The 22,355-nt window shown below is 39.6% G+C and overlaps 1 protein-coding gene across 4 annotated transcripts in view; it reads right to left on the bottom strand.

Annotated features, from left to right (window-relative positions):
* Positions 1-22,355, bottom strand: part of LOC127578243 (dynamin-1-like protein) — a 41,617-nt gene that overhangs the window by 8,316 nt on the left and 10,946 nt on the right. For 2 of the 4 annotated variants that reach the window (XM_052030011.1, XM_052030013.1), the window contains exons 2-13: positions 22,190-22,337; positions 21,210-21,248; positions 14,906-14,952; positions 14,068-14,139; positions 12,558-12,644; positions 10,085-10,247; positions 9,518-9,638; positions 6,767-6,898; positions 5,791-5,997; positions 2,171-2,291; positions 1,395-1,550; positions 697-786 (exon numbers count right to left, since the gene is read on the bottom strand). In XM_052030011.1, coding sequence (XP_051885971.1) covers positions 697-786; positions 1,395-1,550; positions 2,171-2,291; positions 5,791-5,997; positions 6,767-6,898; positions 9,518-9,638; positions 10,085-10,247; positions 12,558-12,644; positions 14,068-14,139; positions 14,906-14,952; positions 21,210-21,248; positions 22,190-22,337 — 1,383 coding nt within the window. The remainder of the gene's footprint in view (positions 1-696; positions 787-1,394; positions 1,551-2,170; positions 2,292-5,790; positions 5,998-6,766; positions 6,899-9,517; positions 9,639-10,084; positions 10,248-12,557; positions 12,645-14,067; positions 14,140-14,905; positions 14,953-21,209; positions 21,249-22,189; positions 22,338-22,355) is intronic. The other 2 variants (XM_052030012.1, XM_052030014.1) reach the window with 1 other exon arrangement.

Genomic DNA, 22,355 nt, shown 5'->3' with positions numbered 1-22,355 from the left:
CTCCAAGCTTCTCCAGTTCTGTTCTCTTATTCAACCCTGACCACGTCTTCAGCTGAAGGAGTCTCCCTGAAATTCCCTCCCTCAATCTTGCTCGCCTTTAAGATATTAGCACAGATGATGTGGAATCTGTACAAGGAGAGCAAATTACCAAAGGGCAAGAGACATTAATGGGACAGATCCCCAAATAGTAGTGTTGATGTAGAAGTGGCATTCAAAGGGAAATTAGAGATACATGCAATAAGAGGATATCTGTAGTCATCATATAGGCTGGCCTACTTAGTAACAATACTATGAAGGAAAAATTCCTGGAATGTATGTGGGACCTAGCACCACAAGTTCCCACAGTTACTGCCTTATATTTTGCCCTTTTCCTGATGTATGGGTCTGCCAAGGACACCAATTCTGGCTCTGGGTAAAACTACCTCATTGCATTCCAATGCACCAAAACATTGTGCTACCACAACAACTCTAGGCCAGACAATTTTGCAGATATTTAGTTACCTCAAATCACTGCATTGAATCTCCCTTTATTGTTCAAGGTTTTACTACAAATTCAGACTTTAAACATGGGATACAATTTCATAGACCAAATGTTAACATCGTTAATTCTTTTTTCCAATCAGCATGAGAGAATTTGCAATTAAAAAATTGATCAGAATCATGAAGAAGAACATATATTGAGTCTTTACAACTTACCATATCATTGGTAACAGGCAATCTCCTGCGCAACAATGATGTCACAACTTCCACAATGGCATCATGGAGTTTTGGAAAACGGAGCAATTCCTAAGAAAGAGAGGACGAAATACACCAGAAGATCAACATTGGGTTGAATATAGGAAAATTCAGCTCTCCACATTAAATAACAGCCAATGACCAGTTCTGCTCAACAGATCAATGTCAGTCAAATTGGATTAAATAGTTAAAATAAAAACAGAATATGCCAGAAATACTCAGTAGGTCAGACTGCATCTGTGACAAGCAAAGCGGAGTTAGTGCTTCAGGTCAAAGACTCTTCATCAGAATGTTTAATCCTAACTAATTGATGAAGGGTCTTCAACCCAAAGCACTAACTGTTTTTCTTCCCACAGATGTGGCTTGACTTGCTGAGTATTTCCAACATTTTCTGTTTTTATTTTAAACTTCCAGTATCTGAAGTTTTTTATGGTTTTGAATATTACAGTTATTCAAATGCACACCTACAAGGACATTTTATCTTTTTAGTTCTAAGATAACCTCAAAGTAGGAAAAGTTAACAGGTACATCTTGTGTTAATTGTTTTACCTTTTCAATAAAATATACCAATTCTCAATAAACATCTCTGACCTGACATTTAGGTAGCCCCTTTCAAATAAAAGCTTGCAGCACAGAGAATGATTGAGAAGCCTCTGTACCTGTGTGCTATATGTGCTGCAGTGCTGTATAATCCTTTGCATTTCTTCATGGACCAGTTCAACACATCGCAAGCTCGGTTCCTCCAGACGTTTAATCTGTCGTTTCACTAACAACTCAAAAGAGATTTCAGGAACAAAGAGTGCTGGACGTGGACCCTAAATACAACAGATTGAGTTAACATCTCACTCCTTCAGAAGCACAGTAAAATTTGTATCAATGTTCTAAACAAAACATCAGAAGTGATGAGCAGATGCTCTCCCATGTCAAAATCCTTCCTAGATGGATGTTGCCAGGAGGAGCTGAAGAGGTATACAATTAAGATGAACCAAAAAAAAATCACTGTCATAAACAAAACACAGTACATTATTATGAAGGATGAAAAGAAGCAAAGCGTACACTTCAAATGTGGGCAAGTAAAAACAAGCACAGAAAAAGCCCAGTTATCCAGCACCTCAGCACCCAGTACACTCTTGTAACGGGCTCTCTCAAGATCTGTCAACTAAGCAGCCTTCAAGAACTTTCCATAGGGCTTTAGACAGGCAGCAGGAGATTGAGGGCAGCAGGGACCAGAAAAATTGCAAGACGTTAAAGAATTGAAAGCTGGATTTCCATCATCTGCATCATACTCTTGATTAACTAGCATTCTGCATTAGCAGACACATCGGTCTGACACATGCCGGATAACCAGGCTTTTGTATAAAAGAGAACAAGTCAAGTAAAGTTTTCCTTACTGATTCAAAACCTTGACTCTTAAAAATGGGTTCTGCCTACTCACAGTGGCATTTCTGATTGCAGTGAGAATGTCAATAGTATTGAGTCCACCCAATGCATCTACAGATTCCAAAGTACGTCCAAATGTTTCATGAAAAATGTAGCATATTCTTGCTCCACCACAACTGGAAAGAATACAAAAAAATGGTTATCCCATCACTGATATCTTAAACCATAGTAAAGGGAATAATCAACTGAAAACAAATTTCTATGTAAAGACACAAGAGCATATGCACAAAATCCCTTGTATTACATTTGTAAAAAAGTGCAAGTAGAATATACTTGTGATGAGTGACAGTGTAATTTGAGCCAAAAACAAGCAACAGAATGGCCTCCTTTTGTGCTGTAAACATTTAGCTTTATGCAGGAGCAATCAGCTAGCCTCATTCCATGGCCTCTCCTCTTCGCAATGAAAATTCGTTCCTTTCAGGTACTTAGCCCGCTCCCTTTTGAACATTACTATTGAATCTGCCTGCACTACTACCCAGTAGTGCAGTCCAGTACCCAGGAGAAAGATTCTCATGTTTCACTTTTGGTTCTTTCGTCAATCACCCTCATTCTAATATCTGAAAACAAACTTGTTTTCTCCTTTTCCCAGTCCTGATGAGGGGCCTTGGACCTGAAACATTAATTTTGTTTCTCTTTCCACAGATGCTGCTTGACCTAAGTGTTTCCAATAATTTCCAGTTTTATTTCAGATTTCCAGCAAAAGCATTTTTTAAGAATTTTCATTCCATATCCTCTGGTTATTGACTTTTCTCAAAAGAGAACAGTTTCTATCTACACTACCAATATCCTTCAAGATTTTAAATACCTGTAGTAGATCTCACAGCCTCCTCTGTTCCTAAGAGAGCAACTGAAACTGCTCTACTCTATTCACATAATTAAACCCACTCATCGTTGGAATTATTTTAGTAAATCTCTTCTGCACCCTGTAGAGCCTTTAGATCTTTCCTAGTGTGGCACCCAGAATGGGACACAGCACTCGAGTTGTACAAAGCCCTGGATCCCATATGCTTTTTCTAACCCATTTCTCAACTGTTCCACCACTTTCAATGAGCTATGCAAACATATTGTCAGTTCTCTATCCTCTTGACTCCTTTTAGAACAGATTCCCCAGGGTTACATCATCTCTTCACATTTCAGAGGAATAAATTTCATCTGCCATCTATCTACCCATTCCACTACCCTGTCAGTATCTCCTGGAACTCGACTACTATCTTCCCCATAGTTCATCACACCTCTGAGCTTTGTGCATCTGAAAATTTGAAAATGGTGGCCTGTACATGCAAGTCCAAACCATGAGGCAAACAGTAAGATTTTACTAAGGGTGGCTAAATTAGATCACCCTCTTTTAGTGCTTCTCTTGCAGCCTCATCTTTGCTGAACTATTTTTATGAGCATGTGAATCCAGAGCAGAAGTTGGCCATTTGTGTTCTCAAGCTCCATCATTCCACAAAATCATGACTGATCTTACTGTAAACTCAACTCCTCATTCCTGTCTGCCCACAGTACCTTTCACCTTCTTGTATATCAAGAACATATCAACTTGTTTTAAAAATGTTCGCTCTCTTGCTCAAAGGGCAGTGAAAAAAATGACCCTCAGAAAAAAATATCACCCCATTTGTTTTAAGTGGGCACAACCCCTTATTCTTAAATAGTGACCTCTAGTTCTAGACCCCTCAGAAGTTTTCCATGTTTCAAACAAGTTGACTTTCACACTTCTAAACTCTAGGTGACACAAGCATAGGCTGCACATTTCCTTATAACTAACTCGCCTATTGCAGTTATCAGTCTAGTAAACTTCCTCTGAACGGCTTTCAGTGCACAACCAGCCTTCCTCAAATCAGAGCAATACTGAACACAGTACTCCAGATGTACACAATACTACTGTACCGAGTGCTCCAGATGTACACAATACTGTACACAGTACTCCAGATGCGGTCTCACCAATGCACTATAAAGTTGAAACACCATTCCCCCCCCCATTTGTATTCAATCCCTCCAGCAATAAATGACAGTGGCCCTTTACAAATCATGCACTTGGACACCCAGATCTCTCTGCATCTCTGAGCTTTGCAACCTCTCCTGCCAAAATGGACAGTTTCATATTTTAATCACATAATTTTCCATTCTCCAGACCTTTGCAAACTCACTTAACCCTATATCTTCATGGTAAGAAAACTGCTGGAGGAACTCAGCGGGTTGAACACCATCTGTGTTTGGGAGGACTGGGGGAAGAGGAATTGTTGCCATTTTGGGTCGAGACCCTGCATCTTTTGTGGTAGTTAGAGGGTTAAAAGCAACCATCTCAGAACAGAAGAAAGGACAGAATTTTCAGTTTGAACCAACATTGGGAGGTTGATGTACAAGAATGCTCACTGAGAATTTTTTTAAAAATGAGCAAGAAGAATGATAATGACTTAATTGAAGGAGTGAATCTCCAGGACTGATTGACTGCAGACTGCAACCAAACCAGCATGAAGTAACAGACAGTATCCCAAAATAACATTCACTCAGCTTCACTAAGCAGTAGTAATAAATTGTAAAGTTAGCTCCAAATCACCTTCAACTTTACTCAAACCTTAAAGATGGGCAGAAGAGCTGGCTGTTACTACAGTAACATGAGATAACTAGAGGTCTAGATTAACACTGCAGAATACCCAAATGATGAGACTTTGACTTGAGACCCACCTGGGGATTCCAGTCTTTGTATGAACTGTCAGGAACAATCAATGTCACATTCCTCTGTACTGGATTGGCTCAGCACCAAAAACTAGAATGCTACCCAATTGGTGAAGTGGGAAATGGAAGTGATGCTGTGGCAGTCAATTGTCCAGTACATCCACTGCTTCCTCTTCGTCTACTGCACATTACCTCCTCAGAAAAAGACCATAAATTGATCAAACATGATTTCTTTTTCACAAAGCTCTGCTGACTTTACCCAAAGTGCTCTACTCTAACATTTGTAATAATAGCTCCAATAATTTCCCCATGACAGATGTTAAGCTAACTGGGTTGAGGTTTTGTGTTTTCTACAACATTTTGAACTTCTGCACAAGTGTTCAGGTGTCTTAGGCCAGTTCAAACTCATTTTTGCCATTTCTTAAAAACCAGGCCATGGAACTTAAATGTACATCCCTAAATCACATGAAAATACCACAGGACTATACATATACAGTACATACTGTGGCTACAAGAGCAGTTCAGAGGCTGAGTGTTCAGTGGTAAACAACTAGTTCCTGACTCCCCAAAGCTTTCCACCATCAACAAGGCACAAGGTGTAATGGAATCCTCTTCATCTCCCTGCATGAGTACTGTTCCAATAACACTCAAGAAGCTTAACACCAATCAGAACACCACACCCACACTCCCCTAACCTGGAACTAGATCAACGTTCCTTCATTGCAACTGGGTCAAATTACAGGATCAAGGATGGGTAATAAATGTCATCTTTGCTAGCAACCAGAAAATTCCATAAATGAATAAAATGATAAAAGGTATGCAAAATACTTTTGTGTCAAGTGTTGATGTTAATGAGCAGTGCAGAAGATTACTTAGAGAAGGTACTAGGCACTAGCAATTATACTGGATGTACAGATAACAAAAAAGCAGCCTGCTCACAGTTCTGAAGTTTCAATGTATTTTGCTGTTCCCTCAATTGTCTGGCAATACTCAGCTGCGAACTTGGTAATAAGCTGCAAAAGAGTGGCACTCTTGTCCTCTACCGGTTCGCCATAACTGTTCAATAAAGATTGGTACTGAGCTGCCAATACGTTTATCCTGGTCTTCAGCTCTGGCAAGCAATCTCGGATATGATGCATGAGCAATCTAAAAAAGAAATAACAATATTTCCTCAGAGCAAAAAAATTGTGAGAAAATAGAATTAGATAGCTTAACTCGTACACCACCAAACGCCCAATGTGCTTGCACTTGACTTTGCAGTTAGAACACCTCACTGCATCATCCATCGAAGTGCAGTTTAGTCGAGTAGCTGTCATTGGCAAATACAAGTCTTTTCAGAAAACCCAGTGTACGAATAAGACCAAAAACATTTTTTGGAGAATTGGCCAAATCCTGGCCTGCAACAGCAATCGGAAGTTGTGGGAAGAGGTGAAAGTGTGGAACTGCACATCATCTCTCTTAACATGCTGAATAAATACAGAGTAGCAGTATTTATTGACAACACTGCACCAGCCATAGAGTTGGAAATCGGGCAGGGTGTATGAAACATAGCAAACCATTTACCATGCACGTCAGTTCTCTGTGCAGAGTCTAAATGAGCAAAGAAAACAGCAACTTCTCCCAGCGAAAGCAAGGTAACTTCAGAAAAATGCAGAATGGAAGGTAACTACATTCAAATATTGTGCACAAAATAAAGCCCTATCACATACACTCATCTGTACACCAGGGTGATTGACAAGACAATTATCTGGCCATCTTTACTTCAGCAAGTTTTAACAAATACCAGTCAGGGCTCCATAAAGACTCTCTTGGCTGCTCAGTACATGGGCGGAAGAATTGTCTCCAAAACATGGCATACAAAGGATTGACTTTACCTGCAATGCTCTTTTGTTAAGTCAGTTTAACAAAATATTACCTGTTCAAAGTTTTGGCTAGATATTTGGTTCCATTTCTATTAGCAAGTGAGGGATATTTCTTTTGTAGAAATGCATGTTCATCCTTTAAAGCATCTGCCACAGATTTCTTATTGTTGATATCCAGTTGACTCCTGAAGAATACACAGATAGCTTTAAATACAGCAATCAGTGCACCAAAAAAAAAATTCTATTTGTAACCCGAGAACTGTGATAAGCAAAAGATATCAATCAATCCTAGACACTGATGGGACAGCTGTACTTTTCATTATTGTCAATACATATTCCTGTTAAAATTCCTGGAATGAATCTCAGGAATTTAGTCACAAAAAATTGTTTCACTACCACTAAGTGACAGGTTTTGGATTTACCATCATCTTTCAGTCCCAAACTATAAAAATGTTGAAAGAATGTGGGAAGTAACACTGAGAGATTGTTTCACAAAAGGTAGAAAGAAAATGTTTATCAGCGATTGAAGGGAAGATTTAAAAAAAAGGAATTGGAAGGAAAAAATACCTTTCCAGCTGAGAGAATGCATTGGGAACCTGCTCCCAGGCTTTGGCCAATTTAAGCTATCACATTGAAGTGGCCCAGAATCATTCTCCCTTTGTTGTTCCCTCCCCGTGGAGATGTAGAGACATGACTAAGATGAGGAGCTCAGTGGTCCTGAGGATGTGGGCATGATGCTGAATCTCATCACTCCATCGTATTTCAGATGGCTGTATGCTACACACACACACACACACACACAAACATTAACACACAATGTCTCCTCCTCTCTCTCTTCCTTTCTTCCCTAGACTGCCTCACTTTAAGTTAAGCTTCCATCAACACCCATCACCATAATGATTGGTGACTGAGAGGTAAAGTGCTTCAATCCTCCAGCAACGGTAATAATGTTTTTAAAACAGTTATCTGACTAGACATAGGAGTTCTCTCTGCTCCTTTTGAGGAAGTTAGAGCCATACAAGGCTCCTCAACAAATGCTTCTCATTTTAAAAATAATTCTCTCTAATATCCTAGTTGTTGTCTCTTCTAACAATCTTCATTGTAGCGTTCCAATAGCATGGTAGCATGGACAATTAATCCAGTAGCTTTGGCTAACAATCCAAATTCCGTGAGCTGGGGAATTTATATTAAGTTTAACAAAAAAAAATGAAGTTTAAAAGTTAACATGACTATTGAAAGTTCTGGTTGTCACTAATTACTTTGGGGAGGGACATCTCCCACCCTGTTTGGGCTATATATGACTCCAGCCGTGTAAGAATGTGGACGATTCTTAACCAGTCTTGAACTGGGAAAGGAGTCCAATAGGTCAGTAGAGCAACAGCTTAACCAAGGTTTGATCATCAGACAGCATCTAGGTCTCCTCCATCAACATTCCAGGGCATGTCCTCCCACTAGGAGGCAACAGAACATTGATATGTTCAGGGCAGTGGCCTGGAGAATGCAGAATATGGATTCAAGATTCTTATGAAGTCTCATGACCTCTTATCACACATGGGTAAGAAAACTTACCGATAACCATCCAGTACCTTCCCTGAGTTGATGGATCATAGTCTACCACATGCGAGAAGTACTGATTGCAAGAGCACAGATATTAAAATCCCCACACAAGTAAATTCTAACAAGAGTGACTCGGCACCACCACTGGCAAGTTCTGATGGAAACAGCTGCCAGACTGCAACAGGAAAAAATACCCTCATCTATCTACCTACTGCAGTTATGCAAAGCTGTATTGGTAACAAGTGCCTTACGTGGGAATCTCATCATGCCAAGAACACATCCACTGCTGTATGGCCATGCAAAATAGGACAGATTCAGAACTGACCTAGCAGATCAAAGATGTATCCTTGAGAGAGTGAGGGATATCAGCAACAGAACTGTATTCTTCTACAATCTGCAACCTCGTGGCCTGGTCCATCCCCCTCTCTGTGAGCATGTTTAAGCCAAGGAACTAATGTTGGAGCCAGAAAGACTGTTGAACAACATGGCAGGAGCAGCACCAAGCATAGCACAAAAACAGGAAGTTACAATGCAAAATTATCTGCACGTTTTAACAGCAGCACCAGTATATTTACTGATAGAGGCAAGGAACTCCATAACCCAAATACGAGATTAAAACACCTAAATGCTACCATATCCATTCATGGATGATGGTGTCAGTAGTTAATGGGAGGAAGCTCCATGAACATCCCCTTTCTCAATAATGGTGCAGCCCATCACGTGATAAAGCCACAGGTGTCGAGTGGAAAATCCATCCTCCTCCTAAGGTCCTCACCGTCAGTGAAGTCAGTATTCAGGTAATCTGATTCACTCCATCCTATATCAGGAAAAAGCCAAGTATCCCAGCCAGAGCACCAAGACTTGTATTGCAAACCTAGCTTTGTCTGTAGCTGAGTAGTTCAAGAAGTCGATGCCATGCAGGACAAAAGAAACTGCTGAACTGACATCCTATCAAGCACTCTGAGCCATTACTTCACCATGCCTACAGTGTATGCCAGCAGCCTTGCCTGAACAGCAGCTCTCAAACTTATTACTTCATTTACCAACTAGAAGGCTAAAGACATGATATAGGATGGCCACCATCTACAAGTTCTCTTCTAAGTACCTGGAATTATATGGCTATTCCTTCATTGTGACTGGGCCAGTTTTCTTAACCTGACATCAATGTGGGAGCATCTTTGCTGCAAATATTTCAAAAAAATGGATAGCTCACAACTATTCCCTCCTAAACCAACACTGCAACATACCTGTTGACAATTCCAATGATGCCCAGTTTGACTGGGATAACTCTTCCCATAAGCACATCCATAGCATCAGTGCCAGCATCCATAAGATCTAATTTTGTGATAACAGCAAGTGTTCGCCGCCCTGTAGATCAGACACATTGTTACCTGTTGAAATGCGTTACTTGAAACAACAAAGTCAAAGACTTTCAATGCAGAATATAGCTCACAAAAATGTTGAAAATTCCTTTTCTCCCCCCTTCTCACAAATTACTTCCTCATATCTAATTACATGGATTATGAAGCCTATGAATACTTCCTAGAACATTCTTGAGAGGAACATTGAGATGTGGTAGAGCAAGAACATGACCTTGGCCTTCAAGCTGCTTACCAACATTGGTGAAAGTGGTCTTGGGCAGACAGCCTGCTTCAATACCCCTTTCTGCATCATCCAAATTCAATGATTTGTTACTACCACCCTACAAATGGAAGCCTAGGAATGACTGACAATGGAACTACACATTTAAACTTAGACGGTGCAACTGGTAATGTACAACTATAGCTACAAGGCAATCTCTTTCACCACCTTACCTTCTGGGTCAGCTTCTCTGGCAATTTTAAGTGATTCCGAGGTTGCCATGTCAGTATTGGCAGCAGTGACAGATAAGATGATTGAGTTTGGGTTGCTGATGTACCGCAGTATGAGATCTTTTATCTGCAGTTCAATATCTCGAGGCTGGTCACCCACAGGCACCTAAAAATATTGCACTATGAGTACTAAGGCCACTGCTACAAATCTAATGTAACATCAAAAGATGCACAAAATATTCATCAGGTTAGGCAGCATCTGTGGAGAGTGAAAGAGAGTTCATGTTTCAGGTCAATAGCATTTCATCAGATGCGAGGTCATTTCGTGACTTGCTGAGTACCCACACAAGCAGCATCTCATCTTCCAGGTGGGCAGATTTCAGCCCTCAGGATTCAGCACTGATTTCAAAAATTGCAGATAACTAGCCTTTCGAAACGGTCACGTTCAGATGAAAAGTTGTCGATCAATAACGTTAACTGTTTTCCCTATCCCTACCAGTGCTGCCCAACCTGTGTTTTATTTCAGATTGATTGCATGTTGCATCCTACAGTTACAGCATTTCATATATTTTGCTCTCCTCTCCTCTCACTTCACTCCTTTCCTTCTGTTTACATCTCTGCCAGATAGACCAGCTGTGGTTAACAAACCTCCACTGCTGTCTCTCAGCCAGCATCATCCACACTTGCATTATTCAGTCTTGGTCTCTACCTGATCACAAACATGCGATTGTTCTATCAACCCCTCCTCTTCAACTTAAATAAGTTTGATATCTAACTTTTCCTTGTTCTGATGAAAGGCCATTGACTTGAAACATTAACTTTCTCTCACCACAGATTCTGCCCAACCTGCTGAGCATTTCCAGCATTCTGCTTTTATTTAAGTTTCCCAGCATCCACAGATATTTGATTTTCAATTACTTGCTACATGTATGGTACCAATATTACTTGTCCATTTTCAGCCCTTGGAAAAATACTGTTCAAGTTTTTTTTTCATACAAGCATGAACTGACTCATTTAAGATGACCAGGATGACTAGGTCTGGAGCACTGCTGTCATAGGCTGAGATAATTCTGCAGCATGAAGGAAAACTATTTTCAGTTTTCACCCAATGCCTTCAATTTTATATTACTTCTTGATTAAATGTTGCCCCTTTTTTTGGAAAAGGCACTCACAGTCTAATCTTGTCCCTGGAATACGGCTCCATTGTTCATGATTTTACCAAAGTTGCAATGAAATATGAAACCAATTGATCCAGGAAGAATCCAAATTTTTGAATACCTAGACCTGTTCTGAATCTTTCACATTTAGCATTGACAGTACCACCCAATTTTCTCAGTGTGAAAACATGACTACATCACAAGGGTTATATAGTTATCACTACTATCTACGTAGTTGTGGATAGATTGATAACATGGATAGACTTATCCAGTGGTATCTAACAGGCTTATCTCACTGTTAGCTCTATCATCACTTGCATAGACCCAATTATTCAGCTATGTCCTTCAAGCCGGGGCCAGTTAAGGCAGTAATTGTATTACTAAGTCATTTTTATTACTGATACTCGTTCCCCACCTAGAGCATATTCCTGGCATTGCTAACTTCAGCACTTTCTCCAATGGTATTCAACATTAAGGTGTACTTATCCAAAGCTGAGGAAAAGTGATAGGTTGTAATCAGCACGAGGTTCCCTTGCTTATGCTTGCATAATGCCCTGAGACATCACAGAATCTTGGCCCACTTTTGAGACTCCCTGGTCTACTGCCTCCAATATATACATCACCATGCAACCACACAGAGGGTGAATCCTGCCAGTGGGACAGGGATGGTTATGGAGGAATCTGGGCCAAATGTTGAAAGGTTAAGTGAGGATATTGATTAACTTGTATGTGGGTCAGCTCCCCCATTTTTGGCACAAGATAGTGTGACCAGGACTTTATAAGGTCACTTGGGCGAGTATGCCTTCATCAATGTCTGAATCCATGCCACATAATCCATCCAATTTTATTCTTATTGGAATGTCAGGTCATCTATTTGTTAGAAACAACCACATCGCTCTTAATCTGGAATCATATTTTGCTGGACAACAGATTTCTTTTTCTGAAGGTTGACAAACTAAATAGGTTGATCAAAACAGACAAGATCCTAAGGTGACTTGACAAGGGTAGACGCAGAGAGGATTATTTAATTAATTAGATCTAAATTCTAGACTCAATTATGACATTTTCAGGCCATAATCAAAGCCTTAGAATTACAATAGTATAACTATTGTACACCAATTCCACATGTTAGATTCTTTCAGAATAAGATGGAAGACGACTGGGGAAGCTGAAAAGTTGCATGTGATATAAAAGAGGACAGAAATCATAACAAAGGATATGAAGTAGTTCATTGCTAATATTTAGTGATTATTTCATCAGTCGTGCAAGGTATCTGATAATCATTTAAATATGAACGGAAAATATCCTGATGCACTAACCTTGGTCATTCCAGGAAGGTCAACAAGTGTAAGGTTAACAACATGTGGTGAGAAGATCCGGAGGTGAATTGGTTCATCACTAATTCCCTGTAAAAGAAAAATTATATAAATGAGTTAAGAATGCATTGTATTAGGTAATGGTTTTGGAAACTACAAGTTCACACAAATTTTAAATACATGTTTTGGAGGATATCTTTTTTGAGACAAAATCATGCTGACTTTGTCTCCCCAGGTCACGTTTACCTGGGATGTATGTGGAAGGCCATTCTCATTAGACTCATTTCACTTTCCCTGGAGACAACCCAATTTCAGTTTGAATAGTTTGTGCCTTTGGAGGTGCAGCAAGGAGGCTCTGTTTCCCAAACCACCTGACAGCACTGACACTCGAAGACCGAGACATTTAAAACTATTCAAATTGAAATTATATTAAAAAATACCTAATTTTTAAAAAATTAACTACAAACATAATTTTTAAACAAAAACATAAGATATATACCTCTTTGAAAATCAAAAATTAAGACTGTAAATTCAGAAGGCCTTTGACAAGTCTGCAGAAAGTTGGGAGAGTGGGCAAAGTGGCAGATGGAATAAGCATAGGGAAGTGTGGGGCTATGCACTTTGGTGGGAAGAATAAAGGTGTAGACTATTTCCTAAATGGGGAGAGAATTCAGAAATTGGAGAAAGCTGAAAGGTTAAGTCGGTTTCTTTTTCCACAGATGCTGCCTGACTTACTGAATGTTTCCAGTATTTTCTGCTTTTATTACCTACCTCTTTGCCTGTTCTTCATTTCCCTTACAACCCCTATCAAAATCAGTTGGGTACTGGATCCTGGATGGAAAAGGTGGATCCTTGGGGAAATCTCAGCAAGACTGTCGTCAGCAAGTCCCAGAGCTACAAATTTGACAGCACCTTTGCAGAAGTTGTGGACTTAGTGCAGTTTACACTACTGAATATTAAAAGTACTGTTCAGAGTCACCAATATCCAGGCCATTGTGCTTCTCTGGGACTGGATGTTTGCCTTTATGTACATTTTCAATGGTCCCCATTTACAAAACATGTAATTTAAGAAGCAAGGCTCAGAGGAAGTGCAACCAAGCACAGTAGACAGATTCCTGGGTTGTCCTATTAAGGAAAGACCTATCCTTGAATTCACATGAATGAGAGGTGATCTCACTGAAGCCAAAGATTTTGAGAGGATACAAAAGACTGTTTCCCCTGAGTGTTGGACCAAAATGCATAAAATCAGGATAGGTGATGGGCCATCTGGTATGGAGACGAGGGGAAATGTCTTCCGTTTGGATTGTGAATCCTAATACTCCAGAAGTTTTGGATGCTCACTATATATATTCTCAAGATGCTGATAGATTTTGCAAAGGAATCATAGAACAAGGCCACAGGGCAAAAGTGAAGGTGACGTTGAGAATCAACAAGGATATTGAATGGTGGAATATCCCTACCACATGGCCTACTTATGCTCTTCATCCTTAATCTTTTATGTTCTTAAACTTACCTTATTGCCACCAGAAACTCTTTCTGTCTCATTTTCTATTTCTTGTCTAATTTCATCAAAATCTGTGTAGATCTGAAAAGAATAGAAATTTTTTTTTAAGACATTGGCAAAGTATCTGGTTGCTCCCCAACTCATCCTCATGTCAGAAAGAAACAACATTAAAAGACATAGCAGTATTGTCTCAATTCAACAATAATAATTTTGAAAAATAAGGATAATTCAATATTTATCACATAGATGGAGCAAAAGGGATTCCAAAAGCCAATCAATATATTATATGATGTTAGTCATTCCAATCAGGATGTCCACATCCAATCAGTAATACGCTTGGTCAGGGACTAATACAATTGGCCTCAGAAGACCTGGAAAACAGGAGTAGGTAGGGAGCACCATAAACTAGAGCTTCTTCCTCTAATCATTATTTAATATCCATGGCTGATGAAATTTACTTGTGGGCATCTGTTCTAATGGTCTTGGGGTGCTGCTCCTGATGATTACTCAATTATCCTTACAGGAAAACAGGCACATGTGAATAACAGCAAACAGTTTCAACTTTACGTGCAATAGTTCCACCCTCACACACCAAGTACTCTCTAAATTGGTGAACAGCCTTTCATATAGGATCATAGATTAACATGAGCCATTTAAAACTTCAGTAAAAGCAGAAAGGGGAATAAAAGGAAAATGGACTGCCAGATGAGAAATTGATTATTTAAATGTAGCTGTACTAAACTGTGATTTACAACTCCTATTTCTTGATTTCCCTGGATTTTGGGTGAACATATACATATCTTAAGCTTATACAATAATGGAATTAATAGTCAACAAAGAACAATACCTTATTTTTTGTGTGAAGAAACTTTCCCCATTCTTCTGCATCAATTCCTTTAAATAAAATTAAATGAATTAAAAATTTAAATATTAGATAAACACCCAAATTAATTCAACCAAAGATTAAACTGAAATGAAAAAGGTGCATATTATAAAGGAACAAAAGAAAAGACTAACCAAGGTTAAGTTATACGAGTAAGACTAATTTTCCATGCATTGACAATGACTGAATGAAAAACTAATCTTAATGGCAAATGAAGAACCTCCTCCTCAAAGAAAATCTTAAATCTTAATTTAAACAAGCTAACTGCCTGTCAATGAGTTAAATTCTAATCCACATTAGGAGATGAAAGATTCAGTCACTGTGTGTCATATTGCCATCCCTCGATCCATTTCCCACCTGGGTCCTTCACCACTACACAACACCAGTTAAACAGCTGAAGGGACTTAGAATCCACTCTTCAAATGCTTTGACTAATTTAAACAAGGATTGTGTTATATTAATCTAAAACTGTCATCTTCCAGTACAGGAAGTCCCCAGGTTACGAACGCCCGACTTACGAACCGACCCCCGTAAAGTCTATTATTTTAAAAAAATCGAATTACACACAATGGTTCATACTAACGAACGGGCGGATTACTTTGCGTGACGCTCAAAACACTGCACGTTTTAAGCGGTTCGTCGGCCCGAGGGAGAACTGTTACTGCATTATTATATTTATGATGTTTTAGGTAAAATATATACTATATACTAAGACAAACATTTGACTAATTGACGCTAGATGTGAACTGTATGTAACTGTTCCGACTTACATACAAATTTGACTTACGAACAGACTCAAAAACAGAACTTGTTCATAATCCGGGGACTTCCTGTATTACACAACTGCATTCTACTGGCCCTTTATCTTAGAACCATACAGCACAAAACAGGCCCTTCAGCCCACCATAAATTTTGCAGAATAAATGCAATGCAACTCTCATACAAGATCAACTGAAATCTCTTTCATATTGATACAATTATAAAAAGCATCATATTCAGGAAATTAAATGTGGAATTGAACCATCTTTACAAAGCTGTAACCACCTTCATGTTTAAAAGCTGAATCATGCTGGCTTTGTTGAAGCACCTGTCACTTTACTTTGCTAATGGACTCCACTGGGCTTCATTGGCAGAACCTGAGAGTGGTACGCTCTGCAGTATTACACTGGCGAATCTGTTTGTTCAATCCCATCTCAGTCAGACCTAGCATAAACTTGGAGTCCCCATTCACTGAAATGAAGATTCCTGAACTAGAGATTAGGAGGATTAATTACTTATTTTAATATTTTGATCATTTCTTAGTGTTTTAATTTTTTTTTGCTTAGTAATCTTTTGATATTGCCGTAAAAACTCAAAGAACTGTTACGGATTAGGTTACTATTTGGTGAAAGTCCCTTTAAGACATAGCACAGTAGAGAGAGAGAGCGAGAGAGCAAGAGTGTGTCATGATTACGACAACAGTTTTGGATCAGACAGTCAGAAAGGAGAAAGAGGAGAAAGAGAGACACTGCCTGCTGGTCTCTGTATCGATGGATGAAAAACAATCCACATACGGATTTTTGGAATAATCCGGTGGAGTCCACTTTGTCATTAACCTGTAGAAGGAAACAGGTATTTCTGTGGATGGCCGCGATTCGAATGCCTTTCGGGGTGGCAGATACTTTGGAACAAAGGAATGGAAATCATCAGTGACTGAGGTGTCGTATGGGTTCCATTGTGGAACATTTGGATTACGTAATTTCTCTCTATTTTCTCTCTACATTTCCTCTTCAGTCAACGGTGGTTTTGCAGAAACCTTTGCTCACATTTCACCTTATGGCTTGCTGAACAGAACTTTGAGAACTATTCCCGGACTTGGAGTTTGGGAATTTGCCACACACACACACTTCGAGTTTAGTTTTTGGGGTTAATGTTTAAGATCTAACATTTTTACTTCTAACATTCTTACTTTTATTTTTCTTATTATCATAAGTAGTTATTAATAAAATAGTTTCTAACACTTATACATGACTTGGTGTGTTTCTTTTGTTGCTGATACGTAACAAAATTGGGGGCTCGTCCGGGATCGATCCCAAGATTGACGATGGTGGTCTGAAATCGAACTCAAGACTGGTACTAGAGGTCTGGGTTTGAACAAATTGAGGTCTTATTGGATAACTGATTGTGGTTGATCTGATAAAATTTTTTCTTGACTGGCTTGTGTGTGTGGAAACCAGCAGCAATGGATATTGATGCATTTTTGGAGTCATCAACCCTAGAGGGATTGCAGGTGGTGAAAAAGGATGATTTGGTAAAAATTGCTACAAAGCTAAACCTTAAAGCAGTAAAGCAGTCTATGAAAAAAAGTTATTCCTAAAATGATAGTTGACTATTATCTGGAGTTGGAGGTGTTTGAGGTGAGTGAGTTAGCCGAGTTTCCTGAGATTAAACCAGTGATTTCTGATGTGACTTCTCAACCAGAGGACTTGGAGGAGTAAGAGGTAAAACAGTTTCCTGGGAGGGTACCAGAGCTTTTGGAGGCCCAGGTGCAACTAGCAAAGATAGAGGCTGAACGAGAACAAGCGCGAATGAAGTTTGAGTTGGAACAAACTCGACTGAAGTTAGAGGCTGAGGCAGAGCAAAGGAAGATAAATGCCCAGATAGAAATGAAAAGGATGGAGATAGAAATGAGGAAGATGGAGATGGAACAGAAAAGGATGGACTTAGAAATGAAGCGAAGGAGTTCTGTTAGAGCTAGGGCTAAGAATTAGCCAAGGCCGATAGTCCTGTGCAGCCTGATGTTATTCCCTGTGACAGCCTGATGTTGTTCCCTGTGACAGCCCTAAACAGGAGGCAAATTATGATGACTTGTCTGAGACTTTTCTGTCTTCACTGGGGGATCAAAATCCTCATGTTGAGTCTGAATTTAAAGATTTGTCTCTGTCCAGGAAAGAATTTATAGTGGAGCAGACTAAAGACCCTAGGCTTACTGAATTGAGAAAAAAAGCACTCTCAAGTGATGAGATGGTAGGGAAACCTATTCCTGTTTCTGGTGAACTCTTTTCGAAGGTGGTTGTGGACTGTGTTAGCCCATTGCCAAAGGATTGGGATGAAGGAGATTATTTACTTTTGTTTGCAGTGGGAGAATACAGGAATCCTTAGGATTTGAACTTGTGTCTGGACATCAAGAAGGAGGAACTTTAGAATTGCTAGGGGAACAATGGGTTAATGAGGAGGTGCATTTGAATTTGTTCTGGAGACGGAGAGCCAGGTGAGCTCACAATTTTAAAAACTCTCATTATCCTCTCTACCACTGGCCTGACTAAGCTAGCATTGTATAAAGGTTCGACTGAGATTCAGATGACTATCAATAGTGAAACCAAGGAACATCAGCATGGTGTAGTCCTGCTTGCCAAAATCAAGATCACAAGATCACAAGACAAGGGAGCAGAAGCAGGCCATTCGGCCCATCGAGTCTGCTCCAAGGAAAAGGGAAAAAAGAAATGGGGAATGGGGGAGGAAAAAAAACCTATTCTAATCCCAATTTCCGGCCTTATCCCCATATCCCTTCATATCCTGACTATTTAGATATCTATCTATCTCCTCCTTGAATGCCCCCACTGCTGTACGTGGCAAGGAGTTCCACAAATTCACCACCCTCTGGCTAAAGAAATTTCTCCTCATCTCTGTTTTGAAACTGTACCCTCTAATTTTAGGATTGTGCCCTCTGGTCCTGGACTCACCCACCAAGGGAAACAGCCTAGCCACATCTACTGTCCTTTCCTATCAACATTTTAAATGTTGCTATGAGGTCCCCTCTCATTCTTCTGTACTCCAGTGAGTACAGTCCAAGAGCTGACAAACGCTCATCATACGTAAGCCCTTTCATTCCTGGAATCATCCTCGTAAATCTCCTCTGAACCCTCTCCAACGTCAGCACATCCTTCCTAAGATGTGGGGCCCAAAACTGTGCAGTATTCCAAATGAGGCCTCACTAGTGCCCCGTAGAGCCTCATCAACACTTCCTTACTTTTATACACTATACCTCTCGAAATGAATGCCAACATAGCATTCGCTTTCTTTACCACCGATCTGACCTGGTGGTTAACCTTTAAGGTATCCTGCACGAGTACCCCCAAGTCCCTTTGTACTTCCGTACTTTGAATTTTCTCTCCTTCTAGATAATAATCTGCCCGCTTATTTCTGCTTCCAAAGTATACAACTGCACATTTCTCAACATTGAATCTCATCTGCCATTTCCTTGCCCATTCTCCTAAACTGTCTAGGTCCCTCTGCAATCTTCCTATCTCCTCAATACTCCCTACTCCTCCACCTATCTTGGTGTCATCCGCAAACTTAGCCACAAAACCATTTATTCCATTATCCAAAAAAAGAATCAGTTTCAATTTCTTCCATGTTCATAAAATTCTTTCTTCACTGACCAGAATCCAAAGACAAAAAGGAGTTTGTAAATTTGCTCAGAGATGGATCCAATCTCTATTACTGCCAAGAAATAGCATGGCAACCTACAAACTTGGTTTTGTAGGCAATTATCCTTTTTATTGCCAGAAACTTCAAAAAGTATCCATCAATTAAAGATCAGAAACACTAATCTTTGAAAAGCAAGCAAGCTGCATATTTGTTGGGCCAAATATTACATCTATGACAATCTCCCAATAAGGCACAATTCAAAATTCTCTAAGCCAATTGAGCCAATTTACCTATAGATAGAATGTGCACAGATGATGACACTAAAACACCTAACTCCCTCAGCACATGACAAACCTGAGAGATGGAGGAGGACAAAGTGTGCCATTTGGCTTGGGCAAAAGTAATAGCTGGTCATACTAGTCAAAATTAAGCCTTGCATTCACACAGGAGACAACCTTCCCTGGATTGGAAATCCTCTATACTTGAATAATAATTTGAATAGCAAAACAATACTTCCATTACTCAGGGGAAAAATCAGAGCATCGCACTGTACAAAGTAAATAACTCCATAAAATAGCTGCAAAAAGAGACCACCTCTATAATGAACCACTAATTACATTGTTCTACTGTATAGTCCAATTGTAATGGAATGCAAATTCATTACTTTCTTGCCATGCAAGGATTTTACATACTTTAAAATGAGGATTGCCATTAAGTATAGCAAGTCAGAAATCTTTGAATGCACAAGTAAAACAACTATGTTAAGTGATATTAACTGTCATTTCACCTATTTATTTTAAAGAGTTGAGTGATTTATGTTGAATTGCATTTAATTTTATAGCCCAGAAACAGGCCATTTAGCCCCATAGTCAACATTAGTATTTACTCTCCACACAAGCCTCCCCCTACTCGACTACACCTCATTCATTCAACATATCTTGATAATTCATTATCCCTCATGTACTTATTAAGCTTCTCCTTAATACCAACTTTTCTATTCATCCCAACCAGTAAGCAAGTTCCACATTATCACTACTCTCACTAATTAAATACCTCCAGAATTGTTCACTGGATTTACTGGTGACCATCTTATACTTAAGGCCCTTAGTCTGGATTCCACCACAACTAGAAACTCCTTTATTCCTACTTTCTCCAGTATTTTTTTTAAATGAACATATTGACTTGAATAGTCACTAACAAAGTCACTGAAAAATAACATTCCTTAATTCATGTGCAAAATGCTGCAGAAGCTGATTACATTTTATCTTTAAACATCTACATCATTCAAGAAAAAAGCAAGATGTCCCATTCCAAGATGTCTACCTTTGCTGCACTACCAGGAGTTTCATCAGAATTGTCTATGGTCACTTGGGGCCTCTTCTACACATAATAGCTGAGATCCTACCAATCATACTTTACGTAACACAAGAGGTCATTTGTCACTTCGAGTTTATGTCAAATCTCAAAACATTTCTAACAGTGCTGTTCCCCAATTTATTTCCCATACCTTACATGCCTATCAATTCCCACAGATTTGCTTGCCAGCCACCTACCTTGGGGATAACTTATGGTTGCCAATTAACCTACCAGTCTTGGAAAGTGAAAACAGAGGACCTGGGGTGGGGTCACAGGAGAGACGTACTAACCGAACAGAGACAACACCCGAGGTCAGGATGCATCCTGTCATTCTTGCAATGCCCCCTTTTAAAATATTCAATCCAGCACAATAACCCAGAGACAGGCTTTTCTGCAATTCAAAAGTCCAACAATTATTCTTTGGTGGCATACAATTAGAGAATGATCCATAGCCATGCAGAGAACATGGTATACAGACAGGAAAACAAATGAAAGCAGAAACCTTTGTAAGGCTGGCCGTAATTTTTCCACGCGGCTGCTTCTGTAGTTAGAGAAATAGCAGAAGGGTTAAGTGGTTCAGCTTAGAAGATGCAGCTCACAAAATACATTTCCCTCATGCAGACTGAAAGACAAATACAACAGACACTGCATTCAGATTGCCTGAAGTAGAAAAACAAAGTTCGCGCAGCCAAAATTTTTATTTTAAAAATATCTGTCATTTAAGCATGTTAGAAATTTGTAAACTTGAGAATATGATTAAAGCAATCAACTAAATATTTAGCTTCCCAATGCATTGAAAATCATTGAAATTTTCTTCAGTGTTCACCATCACTCATCCAGACTTACCTGCATCAGACAATCAACACTCTGGACTGTGAGAGGTGCCGGGCTGAAGTGATGAATGATGTTAACAGTTGGAACAGAAAGGGTGAGGGGGCTGAAAATAACTACTGGAATCCAAGATGGCAACAACCGGGTCAATTCTGATCTAACTCAACTTCCCAATGCAATGGGAATGGCACGATGCAAAGAGCAATAGAGCAGAAGTCGAGCAAGAGTGGTGGGATTGCAAGGCAGTGAGTAAAAATGTAGAAGCTGAAGCAAGATGCAGAGATACAAAGTGATGAGAGAGAATTAGAACCGACAGGACTGATGGGATGTATGGAGCAGCAAGAGAGCAGAAACAAGACATTTTGTCATGCGAAACAGTTACAGAGAACAGAGCAAAAGTGTTAGGAATATAAGGAGCGCGGTAAGGAGAGGGAACAAGAGGATTTGGGACAAAGAGCAACAGAAGTGCTCAATGAGATATAAAATGGTAGGAGCAGAGCAAAAACTGCAACATACAAGGCAGCAACCACACAGGATACAGCTGAGCAGACGTGTGGCAAATACAAGTGGCAAAATGGTAAACATCTGGCAAGTTACTAGTAGTGTGCTGCTCTTTATAATATACAAATCTGATGAAAGGACTGAACATACCGTCATCATCACCCGATGCTTTCCGCTGTTCTTCTGGAGAAATATTCACTAGCTGCAGAACCAGAGGTCTTCGAGTCACAATGCCAGTACCTCTGGGGAGTAAGTCCCTTCCCACTAGACTCTCCAGCACTGAGCTTTTTCCACTACTCTGTCAAGAGTTAGAGAA

Source organism: Pristis pectinata, chromosome 15 (assembly GCF_009764475.1).
Source record: "Pristis pectinata isolate sPriPec2 chromosome 15, sPriPec2.1.pri, whole genome shotgun sequence".
In the NCBI taxonomy this organism is placed as follows: Eukaryota; Metazoa; Chordata; class Chondrichthyes; order Rhinopristiformes; family Pristidae; genus Pristis; species Pristis pectinata.
Note: the sequence above shows the minus strand (reverse complement) of the source record. Positions and strands in the feature narration are given on the sequence as shown.